Here is a 25,330-nt window from a genome sequence, read left to right as displayed (position 1 = left end):
GGTTGGTAATTTTACATTTCGGACAAGGCTAAAATGTTAAACAGCTGTCTCTGTTGGTCTGGGCTGTCCAATGCGGAAAGGAGCTTATTTATCACTTTCAGAAAAGCTTGTTTTCTCCAAACCGCTCTGAACATCGTAACACTGCTACATGCTGTTACATTGTTTGTCTAAATTTGTTTTTTTTACTAAAAAATATTAATAGTAACAAATATTCATCAATTTGTACATCAGTCAAGGTTAGTTTTATTAATTTTACTATTTTTTCAATAATTATTATTGTTAAGTATTTTATATTTTTTGATTCAAAGTAATTTGCAAGAGGTGGGTGTCAATTTTTATAAAACTGTGTGATAAGAAACCGCGCGAGAGAGAGAATGAATAAATTATTAATATTTTTATGACGTGGTGTTCAAATAATTTTTCGCACTACGTCTTGTAAACAGATTCCAATTCAAGATAACATAATCGACATGGAAGCTGTTATTATTATTATTATTATCATATGGCTTCATTGATTCGTTTTCAAGCAATTCAACAATTTCTCTAATTGTCTGTTTTAATGAAACATTATTTTCACGTCTTTGGTTATTTTTAGTGAATTTAAATTTATCGCACATCAATTTGTTTCTTTCTTTGAAAAGGCAGTAATGATTTTTTACTGAGCAGTAAAAGAATTGATTTTATTATGCATCGCAAAATTTGATAATTGACGTAAGTAAGAATTGTTACTTTTTTTTGGTTGTAATTTTATTATAATTTGCAACTTTATTTGTACGAATTGTAACGAATGATTAGTATTAATAATATATATATTTCTATGATCTATGATTGGTTGTAGTGGATTATTTGCTGTTGTTGGTATTTTTTATTGTCAGCTTTTCAGTGTAGACAGACGATCGCTTGATAGAAGCTTGTTCATGACGTAACTTCAATACAGACGTCACAACTGATATTCATTTACTAAAAATAACAGTAATAATAATAAGAATAAGAATAACAGCAGCAGTAGTCAGTAAGAATACAGTCAACCTGCGCGTGTGTTGTGAATTGATTGGTTGAAAGCGGCGGTTTCAACGATTTATTTCGAAAAAAAGAGTAACTTTATGTAAAAATTATTTTTTTTGTTGTTGAACGTTCAATGATTTCGTCTGCTTTTCAACTCGGACAACGAGTTTGTGATTTAATATCTGAAAATTTGACACCAACTATTACCGCTACTGCCACTGTTTCTGCTATTGATGATGCTAATGCTTCTTCGAATTTTATTGTTAAATATTCACAAAAATCGGCAACATTTAAGAGTAAATTGTTTTATTTTTTTATAATAATTTTTAAAATGTGAAGCTTTTATATTCAAATTTCATGATTTTTTATTGATTAAAGCTTATTTTAGGACAAATTGACATGATCAAGAGATTCAACAGCAGCAGTAGTAGTAGTAGTACATCGATGCTTTCAGGAAGTGAGTTTGGAAGTTGTTCGACGACGTGGAATTGTCAAAAACCAAGACGCTGGGCACCGGTACAATTTTCACCCTTGACCACCCCGGTGAGAAGATACGTGCAACAAGAGCAGAATGGTTTGCAATTTGCATACGACACTGTACAAAGTTTGCCGGTGACTCCTGTGCCGCCGTCGTCGCCGACATTCAGTGAACCGACCCATTCGAGTTGCACCAACAATTATGAAACTAGTGATGATATTCTTGAACATTTCAATCAACTCCAAGATGTGGCTTGTTTCAACAGTCAACTCAGAAAAGCTTCTTCTTCGTCTTCACAATATGCCAAGCCACGCCTTGTCAATTCTTCTTCAAATTTCTCTTCAGGTATAAAATTTTCCATCGTTATATTCAAATTTTTTCTCCCCCCCCCCTCTCTCTCTCTCTCTCTCTTTTTTATCAAGATCATCGATTGTTGTTCAGCTTCTTCATCAAACATGTATTGTTTGTGTAATTTTTAAAGCAACATCAATTTCTTCTTAAATTGATAATTCTTTTCTTGATCATGATAAAATTTCATTTTTCTTTTTACTTTGATTAATTGTAGCTCTTTGACTTGTTGTTGTTATTTTTTTAATACATTTTTCTTAATCAACTTATTTCACTTGATCAATAATTTACAGTTTATTTGAATTTTTTTTGGAAAAAACATCACTGGGTTATTTTTTTTTGAATATACTACAGTAACTTTTCCAATTGTAAAAAAATTCTACAGCATGTTTTTGAAAATTACTTTGCTTATTTATTTATGTATTTATATTATATTAATTATCATTATTAAATATCATATATTTGTAGTGTATATTTATTAATCTATATTTTTAGTATTCAGTCAACAGTATATTTTTAAGGAAATTTTCTTTCTTCTACATAATATATTTCGCGATGTAATTTAGGAGTTCGAAGATGTGATAAATTTGGTGTTTCCTTAGAGGCCATCCGAGAGGGTATCGAACTACGAGATTGCAGTAGTAAGTGTCTTTTTGTACATATATTATTTACATTATTGCTGATCAGTTGATCTTGAATATCCTGTTAATTAATTAATACAGTAATGTAGTTGATTGCACAGTTTCTAATGTTATCTCAACTGACATCGTGTAACGAAAGAGTTGTCATTGATTTTTTTTTGATTAAACAACCAGTTTTCTATTTAAAATTTGCCTTTATTATTCGTATAAGTTATTTTGTAATTTTCAAATTTAGTATAATTTCAATAATTAAAATATATTTAAGCATACTGTGCAAATTGTTGTATATCAAAATTTTTGATTGATGTAAATGAAAAAATTTTGTGCGCTAATAGGGATGGAAATCTTGTATTATATATAAATACAGATTGATGAGTATTTAGAATACAAGTGTGAAAAATAGGATTATTTTTATATAGATTTAATATAGTGTTACTTTATCAATATATATCAAATTACTTTAAATGCTTTATTAATTAAACGTTACAGTATTTACTGATCTTAATTGTTTTTTTTATATTATTTTATCCAAATTTTAGTATTTTTATTTTCTTTTTTTTAAATTTCAGATTAGTAAAATTAAATTATCTGGTATGCTTTACGATTTATGAAGTAGCACTATTTGCAATAGGGCCCATTTGAAGTGCATTATTATTGTGTATTTATCTTAAAATTATTCTACTCTCAAAATGCTAAAGATTAATGTACATCTTATATATAAATTTGAAAATAATAGAATTGCAGTAAATTTAGAAACAATATTTTCAGTGAAATATCACTTTGTTGTTCAATTACTTCGATTAAGTTGATCGATATCAAATTATTTTTCTAAGAATTCACTTCTATTTTACTTTCTGTAGAACAATCGATGCTCATTCACATTAATGCACTTCAAAGCAGCCCATTCATAGCTTTGTTTTCAGTGCTTTCGATTTTGAACACACTTACTTACACAGACAGAGATTCCTTATAGATGCGTCCACATGCAGTCATGAAGATTTTTCATTTACCAAATCCAGTGGACCTTCACATGCTTTGCCATTATTGCATCACGGAAAAGAACAATCAGCATTTGAAAATGAAAAGTATGAATTGAAATTTATTCAACTACTATTATAATTATATCTTCATAATTGTGTTTTAACAATAATTTTATGTATTATTATAATAATTTTGAAATATTATAATATAAAAGTATTGATGTTTTTTTCTTTGATAAATAAATTGTAATTCGAAAATTTTCATTTAAAGCAATAATTATTGCTTCAAAACAGAAAAACATTATTTATATTGAAATGTACAAGAGGGCAGATGCCTTAATTTGTGCAAGTATTTGAGAATCAATATTTTTTTATCATTTTCAAAACGAAATTGTTATTTGTAGGATAATAAATCATAAGCTACATGCAGTTGGTGAAATGGGTTGCTGTCAGTCGTGCTCACTGCTAACTGTATCAAAACGGGATTCAACAGAGACGAGGTCGTCTTCAAACTCAGATGGTATGCTTGTTTATACTGCATGCATTTTGTCGTTTATGGTGTCAATTAAGACTTTGATTTGCAAGTTAGATTCTTTGCTACCATAAGCATTCAAAACTTCTTATTTGTGTTTAAAATTTCAAATTTGAAGCATAACTTATCTAATATTGTTGTGAGTTGTCACTGCAACGCGTGAATTTGATTGATTATTCTAATAATGCAATAATATAATTCACAACAAAGGAACGAATAAAAAGTTTTATGAAAATGCATTTAGGAATAGGTTATTTTTTTCGAAACATTTCAGTTATTAAATTTAAACAAATGCAATATTGAAGTTTTGAAGTTTATTTTAATTTTTTATGATGTAGATTTTATAATTTTTATTGAAATGGAAAAAAGCTTAATAATTAGCAGCTGCGTTGGAAATTTGCTTTTCTAAAAACATTTCAAAGTATATAGAAATGTAAAAAATGTTGAATATGTTTAAGAAAAAATTCTTTTTTTCAATTTTATTACTAAAAAGATATTTCATTTTTCATAAATGTAATTATTGAGCAGTTAGTTGGTCAGTGATGCATGTAGTGTGACTACATCTGAACAATATTTCAAAATTATGCGCATTTATTTCATTATTATTCATTGTATGTTTATGTCTTTTTTTTCTTGGAAATGAATGTTATTAGATGAATAGGTATTTTTGAATGGTTCATTCAGCAGTTTAGCACAAGAATAGGAATTGTGTGATCAGTAGTGTTTAGTACGGTTTTAAGCGTGGTGTTGTGTATAATTAATTTGTAAAATAGTGTATTGAGATTGGAATTTTTAAGTTTAATTAAACTGTTTATTTGTGGGAAAATGATTTCTAAGTGATTGTTGAAGTATTTTCTTTTATTGTTTAAATTTAAGTTAAATTAGCAAATACTTTAATGTCAACGGTTGAAAATAATTGAAAGGTAACGCAGAGAGTGAAGGGAAAAAATATACTAAAAATCGGATTGACAGCATGAAACTTGTGGTGGTGGTATGAAAAGCAAGCATGAACAACATGCATATGAAGTAATTGATTGGCAGTTGAGTCGGTATGTGTTCTTCTGGCTCATGGTTGGTTTCAAGGGAAGCAGCTGACTTTGTCGGAAATGAAGCTTTAAGCGTCTTTTTTTTTCTCATCTAGCACGTGACTGACCACGGTGCGAAGATGCATCTTGGCCTAGTCCACCTTCACGCCAGCTGTGGTGATTGACAGTTTTACTTGAGTCTCTAGTTAGCATGTTGAATTATAAAAATTCAGTCCTGATTGGCACAACCTGAAGTGCTATTTTTAATATGCCTCATTCAAATCAACATGTGCACGCCGCACTTTCAACAATATACTTACTACGTTGGCTGTTTGTTCATCACGACGTTGGCTGACAGCCGTTTTCTTCAAAATCAGAGGGAGTGAAAAGAGTTCGAGAATGATGATTCTTTTTGACAACTACACACTGGCGAAAAGCATTATTATTATTATTAGTAGTAGTAGTATTATTAAGTCTTTCTTACGGTGCTTTATCATTGATAAAAGCTTCTAAACTGCTTTTTTTCTGTTGTTGTTGTTGTTGTTGCAATTGCTGCTGCTACTATTATCGATCAGATTAATATTTAGCTAAACATCAGAAATCTTCAGGTATTATATTTTCAAAATACACATAAACATTACATGTATGATAAATCAGTGATAAATTATTTTATTTTTGACTAAATAATCATCATTTCCCATAGTAGTATATAATTTATTTTGAAATTATTCTGCACTTGGGCAAACAATTTTTATCAGTTTAACAAATTTCTATATGCATTCCAACCACTGTAAAATGCTTGTAATTGTAAATTGTTTGAAAAGTTCACAGCAGTTATTATCTTTTCAATTGTATTTTATTTATTTTTATTTTTGTTTGCTGAAAACTTGTTGCGCTTGTATGTTTCATTGTTAGGACAAATAAGAATTGGCCAATTGCTCGCATGCTTTCATCATCATCATCATTGCTTGTTCAGTGTTGAATATCATTAAAGTTGGTCTTAGTTGGTTGGTCATATTTGTTGTTCGTTAATGATTATTTACATCCTATTCTCATAACCTCTCACCATTCTTAAATGCTCCATGCCTATGTGTTCGTGCATGTACGTGTGCATCAAATGTATTCACTGAAATTGAATGTTTGCGCTAAACAACTAGCATATGTATATGTATATGCATATGCATATGTTGAAATATATATACATATATATATATATATATTATCGCTGGCAATCTTGCAAAGCGTAAATGCGCAGTTGTTGCCTGGAGCAAAGCATGCGTTGGTTCGATGAAAGCAGTTAGTCAATCAGAAAAAGTTTGAATAGCTTAGAAAAGGAAAAAGTATATTACTCTGGCTGGCAATATGATAATATAGCTTCTAGAATTTTCCTAAGCACGTTGTTTATAAGGTGTATGATTACGTATCTTTTGATATTTGTTTTCTTTAATATTTATTTGTCTATTAAATTTCGTTCTTTTTTTAAAAATAATCAAATTTTAAAGCAAATTGAAAAATGAAGGAAAAATCGGCATTTCACATAAAGCATTTTATCAACATGTATATGTTTCAGCAAGAAAACAACAACCATCGAAATCAATGGACAACATCAACTCAAATACGAATTTTGCGTATTCTACTCTTCGTGGCCCAACATTCAAAGCTAACAAAGTCATGGATCAACCAGGTATCGCTTATTGTTTACTTTTTTTCTGCTTATAAATTTCTGCGTTCATTGTCACTTTTATGTGAAATATCAATTCATCATCATCATATATGAAATTTATTTTGAACATAATTTAGAGATAATTACAAATATGTTCTGCAGAACAGTTTTTGATAAACTTTGTAATATTTTGATTATAAAATTCAAATGTAAAGTATGACCTATTTGCACAGTTAAAATAGTCAGTTGGTTTATTATTTAATTATAATTTTAGAAGGAAATGATTTTATGAGATTTTATTTCACTGTTAATTGTTGTTTGCATATTTGGAAATATCATTGGATATTGAAAATAAATCACTTTTCATGTGTTCATTCAATATGTATGTATTTGTGTATTCATTGATGCAGATTATGGTTAAATATACATTTGCAATCAATGATGATGATATACTTTGATATATAAATTCTATAGAGGATATGAATTTTATTCAGTCGATGATCATACTACTGTTGTGCAATTTCTGTGAAATAATATGGCAATAGTAATGATTTCAGAAAAAAATGCATCAACGATTATTATTATTATCATTGAAAAGCAGCACTATATGATTAGGCAATATTTTACACTTATGTCATTTTTTAACTGCATTACATGTCAATATTTGCTAATAAATATTTTTTTTCATTTTCGTATTTTTTAATTTTATTAAGAATGATGTATTGTAATTTAATTTTTGTTTATTTATCGGTTAGCTGTGTGGTCTCCGAAAGCACGCGTTCAAATGGGAAAAGACACAAGCAGTGCCAGCCGCACGGCAAGCTATAAAGTAAACGCCGATGCTTGTTCACATACTGGTAAGATTGTTTCAGAATAGTGAAGCTGGGCAAACAGTGATTCAAAAAGTAAAACTTAAATAAAAATTACAACAACAATTTTCAGAATACCCCGAATCGAACTGGAATCATTTGACGACGACCAAGCAGTTTGAGAAGTCACCAATGGTTTCTTCTGGTAAAGAATACAACAGATCATCAGCACCAGTTGAATCAGTAAACTGCTATATAATTTTTTATGTGTAATATGGTCGATTGTTTTGTATTTCAATTATTATTTGAGGCTATGCCGAACGAAACAAATTCAACGTGTGCAAATAGCGTAGTATCCCCTCCTCCTCCGCCGCCTCCGCCGCCCCCACCTCCCGTGATAGCGAAGGATGAAGTTGAAACCGCTCGCCTGTATAATCATAATAGCGAAGCTTTACAGTCGGGTTCTAAAGCGAAGCGGCTGACGACGACGATGAATGAAGAAGAAGAAGAGAACCGTTCGACGGTTGTTATACCAGAAACGCAATCTGTGGCCACGTTGAGGAACAAAATTCAATCTCAGCTGAACGGATCCATGCCAGTGAAGAAGTTCACCAGCATGGGGACAGAAAAGCAACAACAAGAAGCAGTGGGAAGAGTGGCCGAAGCTCGTCCCAATCCGGCCGACACTTTTTCATCAATAAGCAGCGTTGTCAATGATTTGGAATGGAAACGCTGGCCCGCTTCGTCCCCTTGTTCTTCTCCTCCATCCAACGGTACCAATCAGACTGGCAAATTGTTCACCAATCGACCACCGTCGACCGAAGTTTTGCCTTCTGGCACTGTTCGTTCCACCAGATCTGTCACACCTTATTCGGAAATTAGCAAATCTTCGCAGCAGATATTGTATGAAAATGAACCACCACCGTCAGCGGCGAAAAATTATTCAGTTTACCAGAAAATGAATTTGTCAAATTTATCCACATCATTACCATCATCAGCAACAACGACAACAACAACGTCGTCGTTGTCGAATCAGCACTGGAAGCTGAATTCACAGGAACCGATTTGCTCACCGCAATCTACTTACACGCAACCGTTGTATGCTGAAGTGAAATCCCCATCCCCGCCGACGATTCCACCCACACCGGTCGGCTTGCTTTCCCCATCTTGGCATCCGGCCCCGTTCACATCAACGGCAACATCCGGTGAGAACATTTTCAACTTTTATAACCAATCCATTCATTCCTTCATTTTAATTCACATCTTGCAAACAGTTTCCAAATGGTGAAACATATTTTTTTTTCTTTATTCTCTGCTTCATCTCTTTGCGTGTGTAATTTTCAAAATTGTACTTTGTCAAAGTTTTTTATGTTTATTTATTTTTTTTTGTTTTTTTTTAATCATCGCTACCAACGATGATGCGGTTAGCTTGTCAGAATGTAGTTGGTGAGAATACAGGGGTAGGGGATCGATTTTTTATTTTTCACTCAACCCGGTTTCCCTAGTCGAATATTGATTGAAGCTAGTTTTATTTCTGAATTGAAATGCTTTTTAGTTTTCGATCAATTTTTGACAATAACCACCCCGTCTACCTCTTTCTCTTTGTGTGCGTGTATTTTTTGTCTTGTGCTAATTCCACGTTTTTTGTTTTTTTTTATTACCACTGAAAAAAATGTGACGCATAAATTTGCGCAAGCAATGAATTAATTCAGCCCGATGATATTTATTATCATTATTCTTGTTGTTTCGTTTTACTTTGCTTGCTTGTTATTTTATTTTATTTTATTTTATTTTACAATTAATTAAATTTGCAGGTAATTACAGTGGAAATATTGGAAATCGACCATTGGATCAAGTTGCTTCTTCAAGCCTTCGATCGACAACCTCTGCGCCAGTTATACTCGGTGGCAAGGGACTTCTTCTTCAAAAAAGTGACCAAAAACAAGAAGTACATCTTTTTCTATTTTCTGTTTAGCAAACATATATATGTTAATTTTTGTTGTTGTTTTTTTGCTCCATTGTCAAGTCTCCGCTTTCGAAAAATTATCAGCATCACTGGTACAAAATGATGTTCAAAAAATTGCACCAAGTAGACAAGAATGATGGTAAAATTGAAGTTTACAATGTTGAAACAGAAGAGAATTTATGGACATTTTTAGAAGAAAATGCAATCATGCGATATCGTATTCGGGATTATCCTACTGAAAGCCAATCGAATAAAATGGACAACCCGATTGGTATTTTGAAAAAAAATATCATTTTTATTGTTTGTGGTTTTTTAAAAGAAAATTATATTTTCAGTTGAACCGAGTCGTTCGCGAAGTGTTCTATCACCAGAACCGTCTAAACAGTTGACCACTTCAAGTATTAAACGACGAGATTATTATTGTTTATTTCATTAATTAATTAATTAATTAATTATACTTTTCGTATGTAAGCAATAACGTATCGTCAAAATCGGTCCAAATCTCTTGGTAGAAGTAGAGCTTTCTCACCAGCTGGGCAGAGTGAAATTTCATTTGCAAGTCAGGGAAGTTCTTCTTCAAGTGTAGGATTTCACCATCAGCCGAGAAGAATAGAAGAATACACGCCTGGAAATTGCTCCATATTGGAAAATGCATCCACAACAAAAGTGAAAATGGGATTTCTTTTTTTTTCTTTTCCTTCCTTCTTATTTCACAAAATGTGAATGGACAAAAAATTTTTTAGAATTTGACGACAAAGCAGCAAAATAGTGACAACAACAGCATTGATCAAAAGCTCCAAGCCACTCTTGACACTAGCCAAGGGCTGATCCAACGCATTTTGGGAGATTTGAATCGTGAAATTGAAAGCAGAAAAGTTCTTCGGGCTGAAGATTATTCTGATATCGGTAAGCTTGCCAGACAGACAGACAGAAACTCAATTTTTTCAATCGGTTTTATCTATTCTGCATGTATATTTATTTGGTTTTCTTTTTCTATAGATTTTTATTATTTTCATTTTATTCATTTTCAAGCAAAATACATCATGAGTATATTTATTGGAAAAATGTTGAAATAATTTCAAAAATTTCCAAAATTGAAAATTGAGAACGTAGAAAAATTGACAAAATGTGCGATGCTTGTTTGCATTGTCATAAATTTGTGAGCCTAAATTAGGAAATTATTTAAAAAAAGTTTTTTTTATTTATAATCTTATGCAAACATATAGACATTGTTTGCACATTGTCGAATTCGTTTGTAAAAACCTTCATCATGTGAAATGCGTCTTCTCGTGAAATCATCGAATTTTCTGATCACATGCAACTGCTTCTACTGTAAGCTATTAATTAAGTTATCTTCGAGTTTCTCTTTTTGCTTAAATTATTCATCACGGTTTAGTTTGGTTTGAAGTTCAATGTTAAATATCAAATAATTCATCAAATTAAAAAATAATTAATCTACTAGATTATGGAATTTAGCAAGTGTGAGCTTCGTTTTTTTTCACAAGATCAGTATTAGTGGAAATAATCTTATTGTTGGTTAAGATCGCTGCTATTATTTTATCAAATTGTGAACCAAAATGACTGAGCACAATTCTCAATTGCACGATGACATTTGCATGCGCAAAACCTTCTGCTCGATGCAAGCTTTTGCTTCCTCTGATCCCAATTGCAGATAAATAAAATGAATAATCCTGCAAATAAAAAATATGTGCTGCTGCTCATACGTTTGCTGTATTGCTTTTTTTGATGTGTTTGCAGTGACGTTTTGTTTGCTTTGTTTGTTTTTTACTAACGACGACTTTTTATTGCATGTGAGTAGTTTTTAGATTTTTGGTTGCAATGTTATCCTCTGCAAACCGATTCCACTGCAAATTATGTTTCTGTGAAAATCGATTCGTCGACACAGTGCGGCAGTTCAGCAGACGCCAATTTGCGAAGCTTGAGCTCGATGACCCGGGGGGATGAGGGGTTTCGCAGGAAGGGGCGACCGTATTTTTTGAATGCAACAGCTGTGCCGAAGAAGCGCGATTCAGCACATTCTGCTGCGTATGATCAAGATTTCAATTATTCGTCGTCGGCTTTTCGTTCTCAGAGAAGCAAGCTTGGTGCGTGGTCGTTTCCGGTCTGTTGTCGCGACAGCGGTTCCAAATTGTATGCGTTGGAACGGTCGAAGACGGTCAGTTTTCACTTGCCTCCGTACCGTCTGCGGCCGGATCTCCAAAGCGAACGTCTGAACAGAACTGTTCAACTGTGGCAGGCTGGGGCTTACGATATGACTTTCGGTCGAAATACGGATGAAAAATCAGTGCAAACTTTCCAATCGTTTTGCGAAGCGTTTCCCAATGTGCCACGAAATTATTCACGCGAGGTGGACTTTGAAAAAGCTTACGATGAAGTTTTCCAACAGCTCAGCATGGCACTTGATGAAATTGAGCAAATTAGCTCGACTACAGTAACTAACGACGGCGATGATGCTCGTTCGAATTACGGACGGCCATCTCAGGTGCTACAAAATTTGCACTGGTTGCGGGACAACAACTCTGAAAGTGTCACTTTAAGCGACAGTCTGCTGCTGTATGTTGATTCGGATAATCAGCTTTGCCAAGCGAACGTTCACGATGGGATGAAGGAAAATACTTCCAGTAGATGCTCCGAAGATTTGAACGTTGTTCTCGCATCTGAATCGCCGTCGACTGCACCATCTGAACTTGAGTACAATAATAATAGTTCAGCTCAAGATGGAATGTATTTCACCCACCACAGGTGGAGATGGGAATTGAGTTGGTCGCCTAGGTGTGCTTTAACAGTTGACGATCGGTATTCCGGGTCATCGTTTGCTCAGCATCTTGTTCACGCTAATGACCTTATCAAACGCCAAGTTACTACTACTACTACTACTGCTGTTGCTGCTGATGATGATGGTAATATATAATAATGATGATGTGTATTCAATTTATCATGCTTTCCAGTTGTGTATTGCAGTGTGTGTTGTTCGACTGTGATGATTCACTGCATGATTTGTGAATATTTGCTTATTCATTTATTTTGAGCATTTTTGAAAATTGTTTGCACATTATTTATTATCTATGCTTTTGGCGGTATCTAGGTAGAAATTACGATTTCAAAAGAGAGCGCGCTCCTCGTTCCAGATCAGTATTAGATGAACCTCGCTCATTTGACGATCATGTAAGTGATATATTATTCCAAATTTTTTTATACAATGAAACTTATGGATATAATTTTTATTTTTCAGTCATCTAGAAAGAAAGCCTTTGGATCTGATTCTAATGAACCAGCGGCAGCACTTCGTAGGACGTAAGTGGAGTTTTTTATTTGGAATTATTGAATTTAAGATCATTAATTTTCAGAGATTCGAAATTAATCAAAGCTCTTGCTCTTTACAACTTTCAAGCTCAAAATGCGAGGTAAATTTTCAGTTTTTGTCACTTCATTGTATGGCAAATTAGTTTTGTGAAGATGGTAGATTGATTTCTCTCAGTTTTTGTACATCACCTAAAAGTGTTGTTTTTAGAGAGTTAAATCTTGAACCTGGGGATAAAATTATAATTCGTCGTCAAATAGATGCAAATTGGTGTGAAGGAGAAGTGAATGGACGTGTAGGAATATTTCCAATTAATTACGTAGAAGTATGTGTTTTTTTTCTTAATTATTAATCATTTGGGTACAATGGATGAAATTAATTTTCGCTTATTTAGGTAATCTCAGAATCTCCAGCAGCGACGAATAGCTCCGGCTTGTTTTTGGATCAAATTCGAAATAGAAGTCATGGTACTGCGAAAGCTTTGTTCGATTTTACCGCACGTCGACCAAGAGAGCTTTCAATTAAGCAGGTTCACAATTTATTGCTCATCACAATTTTTATGTATACTAATTTTTTCACTCCAGGGTGAAGTAGTGAATTTAATAAGAGAAGTTGACAAAAATTGGTCATTCGGTTTTAATGGACGTGGAGAGCAGGGTATTTTCCCTTCTAGCTACGTCAAGCCATGTATAATAGACAAAAAGTCAAGTATGTTTTTAATTTCATTTCAGTTTTTCATTTCTAATTCAATTTTTTCTTAGAATTTGCATCCGTATTCGACAAACGTCCATCTAAAAGTAAAAAGTATGTTGTTGTTCTCTTTATTTTTGCAGTTTTCATAATGCAAATTTAAGCGGAAATCAAGTTTGTATAAAATGAAATCGTTAAAGTTATCAAATCAGCAGCCACTGTTGATTTTACAATTACTATTTTTTTTTCTTCGATTGAATATTTTCTGATTTATTTTTATACGAATGGTGATACTTTTAAGACAAAATGATGATGTCGGAAAACTTGTTGTCGACGGTGTAGTTTATGGAAAAGCTGATCCATTGGAAGCAATTTTAAATGAAGTAATGCAAAAAAAAATAATTTGGTTATATCCGTATTATTTGCACATTATTTTGTACGTGGTCCAAATTGTAGATGAAATTGTATTCTGCATCGTTGCAGTCTAAACCGAACGAAACAAAGTCGACGACTTCACTTTTTTCTCCTGGTAGAAGCGTATCCACGAAGCATACGTCTCCTGCCACGTCACAGATTGACACGTGAATAATAATAAAAGCGGTATTTGAAAATGAATGAAAATGCAAATTTTCTTTTCTTAGATATGAAGCTATCTACGAATATTTGCCCGCAAATTCAGATGAATTAGAACTGAAAAGAGGCGACATTGTCTATGTGGTAGAATGTTGCGATGATGGATGGTTTATTGGTACGTCCTTACGAACAGGGAAGTTTGGTACATTTCCTGGAAATTACGTCAAGCACTTATGATGAATACCAGTGCTTACTGTTTTTTGCTTGTAAGAATAAATTGAGCACACAGTTATTCTGCACACACACAACCTGAAACATCGTCATCAGATTTTTTGAAAATCTGATTTCTTTTTTTTCACATTTTTTTTGTTTTTGACTTATATTTCTAATGTGCTCTGATAAATGTTATATTATTTTGCATAGAATGCCAGAAAATAATGTGCACATTTCACCGTTTGTCTGATAAATAATAAATGACAGAATTTAAATTGGTTATTTTTTTTCTTTTTCAGGCATTATATTGTGAGAAATGATGAAAAGAAACATTCATGCAACATATATTGAATGTTCAAATTTTTCTAGTACAACTGTAGAGAAAGAAGGCTGTGCATGATGCATGCTTTTTGCCAACCCACGGACAACAAGCACACTTTGCAATTTATACTATATTACATTTGAGTCTTTAAGTAACATTTTTATTTTATTATTTTATGTATTGCACAACTTACTGATTTTTTAACTTTAAAGAAAAAACAAAATTTTTTCTTTTAATTTCATAATTCACTTTTGAATTAATTGTTCATTACACATAAGGCAGTACATTATTATTATTATTATTCATCAATCGTTGATATTTAAAAAAAAATTCATTTAACATACTTATCTTTGATGTTGAATTTCCAAAGAAACAATTCTGTATCTAAAATCTATCTGTAATAATACTTGTTTTCTAGTTGAATGTATAAAATTTTTATAAAGCGATCCTAAATTAAGATGTTCTAGTTTAATTAACTGACATTGTCTGGTACCAAAGTACATCTGGAAGCATTGTTCTCGCTTGCCTAAGAACGATTATACCATGCGGTCGGTCATCATCAAATTAATGGTTCTAGTTTCGATTCCAATAGTTCCTTTTTGCGTTTTGTCTGATGAGTTGGTTTTGCAATTACAGCTACTATTATTAAGTAGGAAAGAAAATCCATTTCACTACTTTATATGATTATTATTCACTGTTGTGTGCAGGTAAATTTTTTGCCTGGCAGTTCAGTCAGCATGCAGTGGGTTAATTAATTGCTTGACAGGTGATATATATCTTTATAATTTTTATTAATATTTTGAAAATGAGACATGTCATTTTTCCATTAAGTTCTACTACGTAGTTGCAGTGAATTGAAAAATGTAAGTTGATCAAGATTTCAAGCTCTGTTTATCTGTTATCTTCATAACTTCAGGCAGATTTGAAATAGGCAAACCATTTTTATGCTTAGTAAATTAATTAAATTTTACCCAAAAATGCAAAGAATAAATGACTTTTACTTTACATTAATTATTGCACTGGGTCTTTTGACCGATATGATTATATAATATATATATATATATGATCTGTTTCAACTATTCAACGTACAAGGTTGCGATTGTCATTTGTAAAGTTGAAAAGTTGGTTATTTTCTTTTGTTCTGTGAATGCGTCATTCTTGTAAAAATGTCTTTCTCCATTTCCTTTGAATATTTTGTAAGGTGAAATGTTATTTTGAAAATAATTGTCTTTCTTCATTTTTCAAGCAAGACGTATTATTGTGATGTTGTGATTTTTTGGTGAGAATTTTTCAACCAATTTTAAAATTTTTTGTCCCTGATAATACAATGACAAATTTCACCCACTTATGGGTTAAAAGGTTACATTCTAATAATTTGTCAAAATTGATAATTGAAGAACAATTATTTCATGCGAAAATTGTTGACAAAAATGAAAATTTGACAAATGATGGTGATGAAATGGAATAATATTTAAGCATTGTACATTTTCGGGGAAGTGATGTGTCCATGGGATGGTGATGAACGTTCACAAGGGTAGATAGATGAATGTTTAAGAGTGCTGGGAGTCCATAGAAATGCACGAGAATAGTTTTCATTTTTCTCCTGGATCATTTCTACATCTGACTGGTGCTTTCCGTTCGATATGATGATGCATCATACAACTATTTGTTGAAAAATTGCCTTGCAGAAGCTTGATTAGTTGCAAGTAAGTTTTTTTGCCATTGGAAATTTCATTTTATTTTTTATATTTTTCTTTTTTTTTGAAAAAATTTCAAAGTTGCATTGCCATCTTTAAATGAAATTGCATATTCCAGCTCTAGGACAAATGAGAAGAACCAACCATAGTGTCGATACGACAATACCAGTTGGCTGTTGTTGCACACTGACTGACTGACTGGCTGGTGTCAAGGTTAGAAGGACATGTATCTCCAAGTTAGCAGGTCGCAGGGGCGCATGCTGCTTGGTGTGGGTGGCAATGTCAAATTGAAAGTCATCACAAAAATAGGCTAATCAATTTCTACAAAGACGCACCAAAGGTGCGTGAAGCGAAGTCAGATGGAGATGCTCAGCTGTTGTTTGTTCACGTCTCATCCAGTCGAATCTGGTCAAACATCAGCAATGACATAATGAAAACTGCAGTAAAATAACCGGCATTTGAAAATTCGCTTCAAACTCACATCCATTTTTTCACTTCACGCTGTTTTATTATAGTAATATTAATAATATGCTCGTTGAATAAGCGTGCTGTGTTGTTTGTTGTATATTGTTGGTTCCGTTGGATGTTCGTTGTGTTCATAATTTTTGAAATTTGTTTAAATTTTTTCAAGTGTTTATTAATTGTTGTTCATATTTTGACAGGAAATGATTTCTCGAATCGTTGTGTCAATTGCAGTCTGTCATCATCTGCTGCTGGTGATCTGCTGCTTCAGGTTGGTGGATTCGACGACAAACGATCCCAAAGCTGCATTGCAGTTTGAAATTGATGAAAATGATCCACGACTGGTGACCATTTATTGGAATCAGCTTTTCACTGCCAAAAAGATCAAAGAAATATCGACCAGAGAAATTTACTTTCGAAATGGAACCGACAAACAGTATACTGAAGAGCCGGGCGAATGGGAACCGTTGTTGATCGATGAGAAGGATACTAGAAAAGTTTCCCGCTTTGTTTTGCTCAAACACGAACTGTGCCGGGAGAAGGATTTCAAAGTGATCTGGTATGATAATAACGATGAACTTCACGAACCGAAATTGATCCGATTGGGTCCATCGCCAACCCCTCTGAAGACCAAATTTACCATTGAAATTAGTAATTTGAATTTCAACACCATAACTGAAATGATCAGTGGAAAATTGACCTTTACTGAAGACAAAAAAACAGCACAGCAGGACAACAAGAACATTGTATCGTCATTTCTTAGCATTTCTCCGTATTATTGTAAGACAGTTTTCAACAAGTGGACGTTTGAGCCGGAAATTGATTCCACGAGTGGAAACTTTTCTATTCCATTGAGTTATTTGAAACACGACTGCGAACTCAGAGTTCATCTCAATCAAAAATTGTTCAACTCAGATGATAACTGCATGGAACTTCGTCAGACTGAATTTGACGACAGCCCAATTTTAAATTTGAAATGTGAATCTGTGAAAAATTTACACTGTCCCATTGAAATGGGCAAACCAACATCCACTTGTGATGTTGACTGTGACGTGAATATTGAAAGCGATGTTTCCAAAAGTTCAATACAGAACAAAATCGATCCAAATGTAATGGTTAAATGGAAATTCCCAAATAGCAAAAAGCCGACAAAGAGCTATCGATTAAGGACAGCTGAAGTTGACTATACTTGGAATAACAATCCGTTGGCTGAATTTAATGTGACCACATCGAACCTCTCCAGCACTGTTGAACACATTGAATTGAAGCAATTTTCCAAAGCTTCGGAGTCGTTCTATTCACTGCAAATATGCGCCGTTTACGATAACTGTAAAGCGGATATCGACTGGTCTCTGGTTCCGAAATACGCCATCTACGTTGCCGACATGATCAACGAAGCGAATGCCCTCTCAACTGTTTCTGAAACTGAAACGACGTCTAAACCAGCCTCTGCTGATGCTGAACAGAAGAAAACGATTCCAACTGCCGCTGCTGATGTGGATGCTAATTTCAAATCCACCGGTAAGCAGCGTCAAACACAGGAAAAATTTCACTCTGCCGCTGTCAACGGACATCAATCTCTAGAAGTACCCCCGTCACCGCCTGTACATGGCGCCAATTCAGCAAATCCACTTTACACAGTGAATTTATTCTTTTTTATTCTATTGTTAAACAATATTGTTCTTCGATTCTAATATGCGAACTTGCTGGCAAACAACAAATTACGCTCGTCTTATTTTTTACTGGTGAACTTGTTTTCTTCTTTTGACCATTTTGTTAGCCACAATTCCATGCATACATACGTGCATGTATGCAGTGAGTCTTTGTTGTTGGGGGTTTGTTTATGTAATAAGGAAAACAAAGATATACAACCGAAAATCCCTGCTAGAACGAAGTACAGCTTTGTAAGTGCGTTTGTATAAACTTTATTTGTTGTTATTCAAATTTTTCCTTTCATAAATTAGAAAAGAATACTTTTCATATTGTTCACTTCGATGTGTTTATTTTTGCAAATTTGTCTCTACTACGATTATATATACATATATTTTTATTCATTCAATTATGCCAAAAGAAACGAAATTTCTTTTCCTGCTGTTGCTGTATTTCAGCTTGTTGCTCGAGTTCAACTTTTTAACAAATAAGTAGCATTTATTGCTATTATTAACATTTGTTTGCATTATTGTAGATAAATGTGAAAAAGTTTAAATTGCGGCCAAAACATAGTTAAAGTGAAATAAACGAGAAATTGTGGACCGATTTAGGTTTGTTTGTTTCAGATTTTCCATTAGTAACAGTAACAACATTAGCGTATGTTGTGCAACAATTTTTATCATTATACTTTATTTGCATAGACGATTATTTACCCTAATTGCAGTATTAGTTAGTGTCGATTAGTAGTTTCAATTTGTTACATGAAAACAGTCGCGTTCGATCAATTTCACCGTCAGTTTGGTTCGGTTCAATCATGCAACGACGATATTCCACCTGCATATTAATAAAAGTAACTTTTGATGCATGTATAATTGTTCCACATTTTATTTTACATTATTATATTTGTTTTCTTTGAAAGGCAAATTAAACGACTGACTGATATAAGATAGATAAATTGTATTATAATTCAATAAATATGCCGATCATTGTTTGTTCAGCAGATGATGATAACTTATTTATATATTCCAACTTTTTTCTATTTGTTAGTGAGAATTAGATGATAATGAATGAGCAAGTTTCTTATTAATTGGTTGATATCGTACGTTTTTAACAAAAGAAATAAATCGAAATAATCAAAGATGAATACGAATTTTCAAAAGTGATTTACAATAAATAAATAAATAGAAAATACAAATTTCAAGCAGTGTTTTTATTCAAAAATTTTCATTTCAATTATTCACATTTCGATAAAATGAAAACAAAAAATAACAACACAATTGTGTTTGCTTTTCAGGTAAAAAGCACTTTGATGATTATTATTTATTGGCGTATTTATTTAATACGGAGAGAAAAATTTGCATATATTCACATCAGATAGCAAAGATTTCAAGATTAGCAACAAACGGAGAAAGAAGTTATTTTTTAAGTAAGTTGAAAGTGAAATTTCTTTCTTTTGAAAACAAATAAAATTTAAAAAAAGCATGCATTTTTATCAATTTTGTCATCTATTAAGATATGAGAAACTTTGAAATTAATTAACCAATTAATCAATTAATCAATCAATCAATCAGTTAATTTTATTATAATAAATGAAAATAATAAAACTTTCTTTCATGTTGTTATTTTTTTTCTTTTGTTGCTTGATAATAATAATTTTTAATTCTCTATCCATGTCTGTGGGTGTGTGTGATTTGTAAAATGAAATTAATTTCATTTTTCAAATTACCCTCAAATTGATCCATTTGAAAAAGGGTAGGGGGTAGTGGAAAAAGCGAAAGTAGATTCAGTTGCTCGGATGGAAAAACAGTGCGACACTCTTCTGTGTGTGTGTATGTCTGTGTGCAAGGGAAATGTGTAAAATAGATGTCCATTGTAATTAAGCTGAGATAAATTGGAATTGCTCGTTGTCATTAAGCCGGCTAAGAAGAGATTGATGCGTCGAATTCGATTTACCGCCAGTTTCCTATACAATTCCTAGAAACGGCTGATAAAATTGAATTAAATTCTAATAAAATCTCATTTTCTCCATTTTCAATGGTCAAGTCGAATCACATGCTAAATTTGCTTCACATGACCAACAGGCTGATTTGTTTTTATGCGAATAAAACTATTCTTTACATTTCCAGTATATATTTTCCTTTTTTCTTCCCTCATCTTCTCCTTCTTTTTCTTCTTTCAACAATTTTCATTTTTCAAAATTTTTGGTAAGACTTATTTCTCCGATCAGTTCAATTAATTAACATATTTTCAATATATTTTGTTCAAATATGATTTCATTCGTTTACATCAAATTTTCATCAAATTCAACTTTTAATTTCAAATTTTTATTTCAATTGATACATATTTTTCTTCTATTTCTTTTTCTTTTCTATACACCATAATGGAAATTTTAATGATGAACAAGAACAATTCAAATTTATTCATTTTATTTCATTTGTTCTTTTTTTAATTTAATGAAATAATTAATTATTTTGTAATAAAAATGTTTAAATTTGAATTTTATTGTAAATTAACAAAATTTTTTGCTGATTATTTTTAAACTGAATTTTCGATATGATAAATTTTTATGTAGAAGAATTATTTTTCAAGTTATCTGTTAATTTCAATTTATGATTTTTTGTTTTAATCATATTCGAGTAAAAATTTTCATTTCCTTTACTCGTTCATCTCTTCTTTTTCATCTAGTCAACAAGTAACGAAGTTTCATTCCTTAATCAATAACGCTTTCTTTTTCAAAATTTCAAAAATATGAAATCAAATATATTTATTTGAGCATCTATTTCATTATTATTAATTCAATTATTTCATCATACAACAAAATAATGAGCAGTACGCTTTTTTCAGTATTCAATTTTGTAACTTTAAATTATTGTATTTATTTCAAAATGAGCTGCAATTCAATACTTACATGCACTTACTTGTTGTATCCGGCCTATTACTGCAGTTGCAAAATAACTGCAATGTTATTATTATTATTATTATTATTATTACACAGTTGCATTAATGAATTCTTCAGGTGAAGTAGAAATTACAGTAATAAGCAGCTAAGTAAGAAACAGTGATGGAAATTAGCATTCACGAATATTATTTTAAAATTGTTCATCAATTAATATTGTTTGAAAACTGCATACTATATATTTTATTCATTTATTTGTTTGCTTAATAAATAAAATTGGTTTTAATATCATTTTTTTCAACTTATAAATGTGAAGTAATTAACAAAACTGGTCTGTGTGATTGCAGTAATAATTTTAAAGGAAGCTAAGCTTCACTATTTTAATGGATTTTTTTTCTTCACACTCTATTTACAAATTTACCATATTTATGACGAATGATGCCATTTTAGATGATGGTGCAGTAAATGATAATGGTAGTGTATAAGAGGAGTGTCGATTAATTGATTCATCGAATGGCGTTAACCGCTTACTTACAATACGCTTACGATCCAGCTGAAATATTTAATTTTAAACTTAACCTAATTTTTTTACTTCAGAAACTGGGCAGTTTAGACAGCAGAGCTTGAATACGGGCAAACTTGAACACCGTGAAACACTTTTATTGCTGAATTTATTACAAATAGACACCATCTTAAACAGCAAGTATGCATTTCTATACAATGAATAAATTTACAATAAAAGCTGTATATTAAGAACAGACAACAAATAAGTAAATAATAATTTAAATTTCTTCAACAGAAAAGTATTAATTGTTGTACAACAATCAGAATGGGAAATAAAATTCTTCATTAACTGTAATTTTTATATATATATTCAATGTAAGTACTACTATTTATTTATTTATTTGTTTGTTTGTTTGTTTATCACATTTTTGTAATAAATCAATTTAAAACACTATTCTAGCTGTGTAGCTAGCTTGCTTGCTTGTTAGTTAGCTGTTTCATTAAAAACTTGTTCCCCCATCCCCCGCCTCCTTTTTTACTCTTTTGTAAATTATGTCAATCAATCATTTTTCCATACAATCTTGATCAGCGTGTTGTTATTCTGGAATTTTTTTAGCAATCAAATTTTATTTATTTCAGTTTTTGATTTGCTTTCTGATCAATATCAGCAACTGAACAATTTTAGGCTCAGTTAGATTGGTCACCGGTGAGCAGCAGTGGATTAATTTGACTTTTGCTGGATGTTCGTCTGAAAATTTGTCATTGTCAATGATTTCGTTGGCGGTTGTGATTCTTGTGGTCAATTTATTTTTCACGTTTATCCAAACGTCGAAAGCCCACACTGCTCTTGTGAATACGACAAGCGGTTGGCTGCAAGGAACCGTCTTGCAAATGGAAAATGCCACCACTACAACTGCTACAGTTTATGAATTTTTGAACATCTCCTACGGACATGCACCAGTGGGCAATTATCGGTTCGCCAAACCGTTGCCGGCTTCGTATCAGTTTGGAATAATTTACAGCAACACATCCGCTCCTCCTTGTTATCAATACGTTGATCAATCCTATCCAGGTGAGTGGACATTGTTCTCTGTTGGTATTCCTCTTTAGGCGTGTTTAGGCTTTGCCGGAACTGAAATGTGGAATCCCAGTTTCGAAATGACCGAAAATTGTTTAAATTTAAATCTCTGGCAACCGGCCAATGCAAAAAATGCACCAGTATTGGTTTGGATATTTGGTGGTGGTTTTGTCAGCGGAAGTCCATCATTGGATTTGTACAACGGGTCTACAATTGCTGCAAGACATGGAATAATTGTCATCAATATCAATTACCGTCTGGGTCCGTTGGGATTTCTCTACTTGGATGACAAAGAGGCCCCTCCGAACGTGGGTCTTTTGGACCAACGACTGGCATTGCAATGGATACAAGAGAATGTTCAACTGTTCGGCGGTGATCCCAGTAGAATAACGCTGATGGGCGAAAGCGCGGGCGCGGCTGCGGTGATGTCGCATTTGTTGGCCAAAAACAGTTGGCATTTGTTCAACAATGCAATTTTACAAAGTGGAACGATGAATTCATCCTGGGCTACTGTAGATAGGGAAATTTTGAAAAACCACTCCAGGGAATTGGCATCGAGCTTGGGATGTTCAGGAAGTGATTTGGAATTGTTGCGTTGTTTGAGAAAACTGCCGGCGCAGGATATTCAATCGAAATCAGAGAAAATGTGGAATGGAAAATTTCTCAGTTTTCTCTTCGCGCCAGTTATAAATGATGAATTATTTTTCGGCGAAGAAAGTTCGCGCAATTTGATTACCGGCAACATGAAAAAGACGACAATTTTGGTCTGTTTCAACAGTGACGAAGGTTCGTTCTGGTTGCCTACGTACATGCCGAAATTTTTCAACAACATCGGAGATGGTATGATCAGTCGAACTCAGTTCTATTCCGCAGTTGAAGAAGCTTTCGGCGATTTTCAAAATCATCATCAGCTCGAACAAGTGATGGAATATTATCTTGCAAATTATGCAAATGAACGAGACGCACTGAGCGCTATGATTGGCGACTTTTATTTCACTTGTGATCTGTTGTACACGGTGCATTTGGTAACTGACAAGGGCGTTCGTGTATACCTCAGTCAGTTTGATTATCGATCGGAAAGAAATCCATGGCCACAATGGATGGGTTCCATGCACGGATATGAAATTGAATTCATTTTCGGTGTGCCACTGCGTCCGGAAAACGGCAATTATTCACCACATGACCAATTCATAAGCAAACTTTTAATGGAATATTGGAGTTCGTTTGTTTATGACAGGTAAACAGTGATTGATTATCACTTTAAATAAAAATGAACAAAATGCATACAAAAAATACGATAATTTTTCCATTTCAGCCAACCAACTGCAAATTCAACTGCACACGTGAAATGGCCTTTGTATACTGCAGAAAATCCGGCATATTTGATGATCAACGAAAGCGGTGTATCTGTTCAATGGAATCCTTTGAAATATGAATGTTCCCTGATGAGACAGCTAAAACTTGGTAAACTGAATATTATTTAAATTTATGCGTTCATTGTGAAATGAATTTCATTCACCGTTTGTTTTGCTTCATTGATTTAGGCAATGCAAGTGAGGATTTTTATCAGAAAAAGTTTACCAATTTTTCACTCCAAACAGGAATCACACATTCCAACGCATCCCATTCAAAATTGAATTCCTTGTTTTTTATTTTGTTTTTCATTTCAAAAATTCTGTTAAAAATTATTTAAGCGTTGTATGTTGATTGACCAAACCAAGTTGAAGTAGAAATTTTATTTTCACGCTCGAGAAGCAGACTTCAGTTTTATAAATAAGATTCGAATCCAAATTGTGAACATTTTTGAATGTGATGAATGTTTTGTTGTAAACGTTTCAGATTGTATCTTTTACCTGTATTTATTTATTCGAGAGAATAAGAAGAAAAAAAATAATAATAATAATAATTATACGGAATGTTTAAAATTTATATTCGCAATAATTTTTTATATAGCTTTAAAATTACATGCTTTATTGTTCACATTTTACCTTTCCTTTAATCAGGGTGATTAACTGCCAAATTTAATTATAGATTTGTAAAATATTAACCGAATGAAATTGTATACAGTTATTTTATTATTTCAACTTCAATATTTTTAAAATAAATTGGCAATTTTGACATCTCGTTTTGCAACAGCAACAACGACACTTTTTGGACAGTTTAAAATGTTGAATTTCGCAAGTCTAATTTTCCAGCTTTGCAGTGAGTATTCCAGTTGAAATTATAATTTCATAATTGATAACTGAAATTATTATATTATTGTTGAACAATTAAACAGGATTGATTCACTGCATGAATATAAAGGTGAAACTCAAATCGTATCAAATTATTATCATCATCATTATGATTAGTGATTGTTCAATTGAGATTTATTTACATTGACAAATGAAACTCAAGTAAAGAAACATTGTTGTTTATTGTTTTAAGCATAGAAAATAGGTTAAGAGCTTTGCTATTTCATAATGTTTTCAGCGTG

General features: G+C 32.4%; 4 protein-coding genes across 4 annotated transcripts; 3 read left to right on the top strand and 1 right to left on the bottom strand.

The window, feature by feature from the left end:
* Positions 1-1,138: 1,138 nt before the first annotated feature.
* Tsp_03476 (hypothetical protein) lies at positions 1,139-4,147 on the top strand. The gene is made up of 8 exons (XM_003379777.1): positions 1,139-1,301; positions 1,394-1,828; positions 2,398-2,472; positions 2,738-2,820; positions 3,042-3,063; positions 3,446-3,557; positions 3,857-3,980; positions 4,103-4,147. Exons 1-8 carry the CDS (start codon positions 1,139-1,141, stop codon positions 4,145-4,147), a joined length of 1,059 nt encoding a protein of 352 aa, XP_003379825.1.
* Positions 4,148-6,256: 2,109 nt separating this feature from the next.
* Tsp_03475 (putative SH3 domain protein) lies at positions 6,257-14,596 on the top strand. The gene is made up of 23 exons (XM_003379776.1): positions 6,257-6,305; positions 6,529-6,693; positions 7,428-7,529; positions 7,615-7,724; positions 7,792-8,686; positions 9,037-9,120; positions 9,296-9,429; positions 9,508-9,718; positions 9,783-9,845; positions 9,920-10,113; positions 10,191-10,353; positions 11,274-12,368; positions 12,554-12,633; positions 12,701-12,762; positions 12,816-12,872; positions 12,980-13,094; positions 13,164-13,298; positions 13,354-13,477; positions 13,531-13,573; positions 13,761-13,842; positions 13,916-14,040; positions 14,101-14,229; positions 14,545-14,596. Exons 1-23 carry the CDS (start codon positions 6,257-6,259, stop codon positions 14,594-14,596), a joined length of 4,269 nt encoding a protein of 1,422 aa, XP_003379824.1.
* A 1,763-nt stretch (positions 14,597-16,359) lies between these two features.
* On the bottom strand, positions 16,360-16,751 carry Tsp_03474 (conserved hypothetical protein). Its single transcript, XM_003379775.1, has 3 exons — positions 16,717-16,751; positions 16,596-16,669; positions 16,360-16,574 (listed from the first exon to the last, which is right to left on the bottom strand). Exons 1-3 carry the CDS (start codon positions 16,749-16,751, stop codon positions 16,360-16,362), a joined length of 324 nt encoding a protein of 107 aa, XP_003379823.1.
* A 178-nt stretch (positions 16,752-16,929) lies between these two features.
* On the top strand, positions 16,930-24,338 carry Tsp_03473 (acetylcholinesterase). The gene is made up of 5 exons (XM_003379774.1): positions 16,930-18,247; positions 19,671-19,802; positions 22,462-22,848; positions 22,897-24,091; positions 24,170-24,338. Exons 1-5 carry the CDS (start codon positions 16,930-16,932, stop codon positions 24,336-24,338), a joined length of 3,201 nt encoding a protein of 1,066 aa, XP_003379822.1.
* Positions 24,339-25,330: the final 992 nt, after the last annotated feature.

This window comes from Trichinella spiralis, assembly GCF_000181795.1.
Source record: "Trichinella spiralis strain ISS 195 chromosome Unknown Scfld2, whole genome shotgun sequence".
NCBI lineage: Eukaryota > Metazoa > Nematoda > Enoplea > Trichinellida > Trichinellidae > Trichinella > Trichinella spiralis.
The sequence above is the reverse complement of the archived record's forward strand: the minus strand, read 5'-3'. Positions and strand labels throughout refer to the sequence as shown.